Below are 4,772 nucleotides of genomic sequence, written 5' to 3' on the forward strand. Positions count from 1 at the left end.
ACTGACGTCCCAGCAAATGTCAACGTAAATATAAATAAAAGAACATTGAACTACCCGTAATTAAGCTTCTTACCGTTATTCGAAGCATATTAATTATATATTTGAGAGTGGCAACATTGATTGCTATGACGTTACGGCTGCTGAATAGTTGCAATTCCCACTCCTTTTACCCCCTCCCTAAATTTCCGTTTTTACCTGCTTGCCACCAGGGGCTCTGGCTTGCCTTCATTGGCATCTTGAATGCGAAACGGTACGGTCGTGCTTACAAATTGAAGACATTTGTAAGTCAAGCTGATTTATTTAAATTTAAAAATAACTAACGGTTTTACCGTTCGAAAAAGTGGTGTTTTTAAATACAAGTGTATAATACTAATTTATTTTGCAGAACGATGTCGGACTCTAGTACGTCTAGTACTAGCTCATCTTCCGACTCTGACGAGGTTGCACCCACTCCGGGGCAGTCATTGGAGCCGATTCCGGGGCCATCATCTCAACAGCCGCTTCCTTTAGGACCATCACGTCCTTCTCGTCGGGCTTATAAAAGGAAAGCAAAGAAAACCAAATCAGGACCGAAACGTAAGCGACAGCGAAGTAACGTTGTCATACAGCAATTGGCAAACCAGGTCAGTGACATCCAAAATTGCATCAGCAATATGCTGCAATTTCAATCACCGGGTCCCGCAGACCCATCTTTTATTGAAGGTGATGAAATTGAGGGTAACGTGAGCGGCGAATTATATGAAGCGGAAGAAACCGAAGCCCCGGTTCCTAATAAGGATGTAGCTGCATTAAAGTTAGCATTCAATACGGTTTTAAAAGAACCGCCTGTACCAAAGTCTTTGCCCGCTCACGTTGACCTCTTAACGGCTGTTCAACACTTTGATTCAGAAAACTGGTCAAGCGTTAGATATTCTGAGGTACAGAAACTTTATTGCTCTCAACCAGCCTTTACAGAATTAGAAACAAATGATGAATTGAAGCCTTTTGATAAGTTTTCGAACTTGAGCGTCCTTGAGCGTGGTTTTGCGGCCATCACGCAAGCCTTGATAAAACAAGGCGAAACTGCCGAATCTTGCTTTGATTCCTTAGTTACGTGGGCTAGAACCACTACAGAACTTAATCCCGAGTCTTTGCAAAATAAAATTAAAGAACTGTTTATAGAGGGCTCTTTCCAAAAGATTTCAAACGATGTTTTGCAATTAGCGTGTGGTCACCGTGCTGACCTTATACAGCAAAGACGGGACAGTATTCTCCGATCTGTAAAAGATAAATTTTTCAAAGAATCCTTAAGAAAGATCCCCCCAAGCCCTCAATTCATTTTTCAAAAAGAACCGCTCTCTTCAGCTATTGAAAAACAAGGTGGAGTAGCTAAATGTTTCTGGCCGGTCCGACCGCCAACCCAAAACAAACCTGCTGCGCAAGCAGGCTTAAATCAGGCTAATAACACTCAAAAAGCACCCGCGCAGGGCGCTTACGACCCTTCAGGCTTGCTCATGACCATGCCTAGACCTTTCTTACCTGTGCCTGCGCAAGGCAACTATAATTTTGCACCTATGGCTTGGCGCGGCCCTTTTCGCCAACCAAGACCAGGCACATTTGTGGGAAGTCAAGGGAAGGCCCCGCGCCAACGTGGCAACGGATCGAGGTCACAGGGCCCGTATGCATACCAGCAAGGTGCCCGAAACCAAAAACAAGGGGGCCAGTACGTCCCGCGCAGGGACTATAATTCAAAACGGAAATTCTGACTCGATAAGTTTTCGGGCGGGGCAGTTAAAGGAATTTGTGGAAAACTGGAAGCTATTAAACGCCCCTTCAAAATTAATAAAATTAATACAAGGGTTTCAAATCCCCTTTTACATACCGCCCCCGCTGGCAATGCCCAACCTAAAATTTCAAACCCCTTACTCGCCCCAAATGCAAGAAGCTATACAAAAGCTACTAAAGATGGGAGTGCTAGAACATGCGAGCTCAGGTCTCAGTTTCGTCTCCCCTATGTTCTTGACCCCCAAAAGCGATGGCACATTCCGGCCAATTTTCAATTTAAAAAGGCTGAATCAGTACTTACCACAGCTGAAATTCAAGTTACCAAACATGCATGCAATCCCGGCATTCCTACAGCCTTCAGATTGGCTGATAAAAATAGACCTCTCGGATGCCTATTTCCACCTGCCAGTCGCAACGAACCAAAAACGGTTTCTAAGATTGATTTTCAAAGGTCAATTAATGCAAATGACCTGCCTGCCGTTCGGCATCGCTTGCGCTCCAAAAATGTTTGCCTCCCTGACCAACTGGGTTGCCCAAATCCTACGGGAAAGAGGATTTCGGATTTTAGTCTACTTAGACGATTTCCTTCTTGCGAACCAAAACCCCCGGGTCTTAGCAAATCAGGCTTTAGAAGCGACACAGACCTTAGAACAGTTAGGGTGGAAAATAAATCGAGCCAAATCCATATTAACCCCTCAAAGGGTTTTAGAATATCTCGGAATATGCTGGGACCCACATTCGAACATGAAATTCCTTCCGGCGAAGAAATGCACTGCTCTGAGGCAAAAAGTACTAAAACTACTAAAGCACAGCTCAGCCTGCCTAGAAGAGGTTCAAAGTATAGTAGGCTCCCTCAACTTTGCAAGCTTCCCTGTACCACGAGGCCGCTTGAACCACAGAGCCCTATTAAAGTTTTGTCAAAGCCTTCTTTACCAGCCCTCTTACCGCCGGCTTCCGATTCCTCAAGAAGCCCAGGACGAACTGTATTGGTGGCTAAGCGAGGTCGAAAACAAATCTATGATCCATTATCCCCCGGTTCGTCATTACTTGGTGACAGACGCATCATCGCTAGCATGGGGAGCTCAACTGAACAATATAAAGTTATGGGGTCATTGGACCAGAGCCGAAGCCAGTCTCCATTCAAACCAGAGGGAAATGCTGGCAGTGCTTTACGCGCTAAAACGTTGCGGTTATTACCTAGCAAATTCATCAGTGATGATTCAGAGCGACAACCGATCAGTGGTCGCCTTCCTCAAACACGAAGGAGGAACCCGATCATTACCCCTGATGAATATATGCTACTAGATTTTTCACCTTCTAGACCTATACAATATTCACGTTCAAATTCATTATCTCCCCGGGAAGTACAATTGCGAAGCAGATCGCCTGTCTCGCCTGTCGCTCATTCCAGAGTGGCATCTCCTGCCCATGAAAACGAAGAAGATATTTTCAAAGTGGGGCACCCCGACTATAGACTTATTCGCCTCCGCGACAGCGCATGTGGTCCCCAGCTACGTCTCGATCGACGCGACAGATCTTCTAGCCAAATTCCACAATGCATTCAGCCGAACGTGGTGCTACCAACTAGCATGGGTGTTCCCACCACCACTTCTAATACCCCAGGTGCTAGCCCACCTGAACACGGCCAGAGGTATATACTTAATTGTAGCCCCACGGTGGCCGAAAACATTTTGGAGACCAGATCTCAAAAACCGAGCCCTAGCCCCGCCGTTTACAATACTCGCTCTCGATCAAGTATTAGTAGACACGACCACGGGCCGACCACCGCCCCAGGTCCATTCGATGACCCTGGAAGTATGGAAATGTGGGGGTGGGCGAAAAGTGTGAATAATTGGTCCCAAGAACAAAAGGATTTGTTGCTATCTAGCTGGCGGGAATCCTCCCGAAAAACATATCAACCAGCTTGGAAAAGGTGGTGTTCATGGACCCAGGACAATAAAGTCGATACATTAAAACCATCGGCAGCAGACTTTGCCAGATTCTTGATAGATTTGCATCAAAAAGTCGGTTTATCTTACTCTACGATCTTAGTGCATAAATCAGCAATTGCCACCTTGACTGACCCTGATAACCAGGTAAATTTAAGTTCTCATGCCCTGGTAAGACATGCACTAAAAGCTATTTCCATTAAAGCTCCAAAGGCGGACAAAGTCCCTATTTGGGATACAGAAATTCTTATAAATTGGCTGAAAAACAGTACAATAGATGAAAATAGCTTTTATGAATGTACGAAGCGAGCTGCGATTTTGCTCTTATTGTGCTCAGGACGCAGAGTACATGACCTCACATTATTATCTATAAATAGCGATAATTGTATCGTATCTGAGAATTTAATAACATTTTGGCCGATTTTTGGATCAAAGACAGACTCCGTTTCAAATAGACAATCAGGCTGGCGCTTATTTCAAAACAGTGAATGTAAGAACCTAGACCCAGTGTTTTGGATCAAAAAAGTAATTTCATTGTCAGCCGACAGACGTAACAAATGTAAATCTAATAATCTGTTTATTACAGTTTCTGGGACTCCTAAGTCTGCTTCGCGTACAGTTATCGCGAACTGGATTAAAAAAGTACTGCTAGACGCAGGCATCCAGGCAAGCCCCGGCAGCGTGCGCCCCGCAGTGGCTTCTAAAAATTGGGTACAGGACTTTCCTTTAGACGATATCTTAGCTCGCGGTAACTGGCGCTCACAGAACACATTCCTTAACTTTTACCGTAGAGAGATTAGACCTCTAGCAGCTGCATCGTCGATAACAAATTGTTTTGCCCCTATTTGATAATTAAGAATTATAAAATTTGCTATATACTTAGTGATTGGTGATATTTACCTTATGTACTTGCCTTTGAGATACACGAGAAGTAAATAAAACAAATAAATGTAGGTGTTATTAAATTTTATTTTATTTAAATTACTCATTTGTCACTTGCAGCTGATTACAATACTTACCTGCTAGTAAGAATCAATTATAAGTAAACGTTATGACTAA

At 44.0% G+C, this 4,772-nt stretch overlaps 1 protein-coding gene across 1 annotated transcript; it reads left to right on the forward strand.

Annotated features, from left to right (window-relative positions):
- Positions 1-3,128: 3,128 nt before the first annotated feature.
- Positions 3,129-4,562, forward strand: LOC134650763 (uncharacterized). Its single transcript, XM_063505698.1, has one exon. The coding sequence runs from the start codon at positions 3,354-3,356 to the stop codon at positions 4,560-4,562; it is 1,209 nt and encodes a 402-aa protein (XP_063361768.1). The 5' UTR covers positions 3,129-3,353.
- Positions 4,563-4,772: the final 210 nt, after the last annotated feature.

This window comes from Cydia amplana, chromosome 9, assembly GCF_948474715.1.
Source record: "Cydia amplana chromosome 9, ilCydAmpl1.1, whole genome shotgun sequence".
NCBI lineage: Eukaryota > Metazoa > Arthropoda > Insecta > Lepidoptera > Tortricidae > Cydia > Cydia amplana.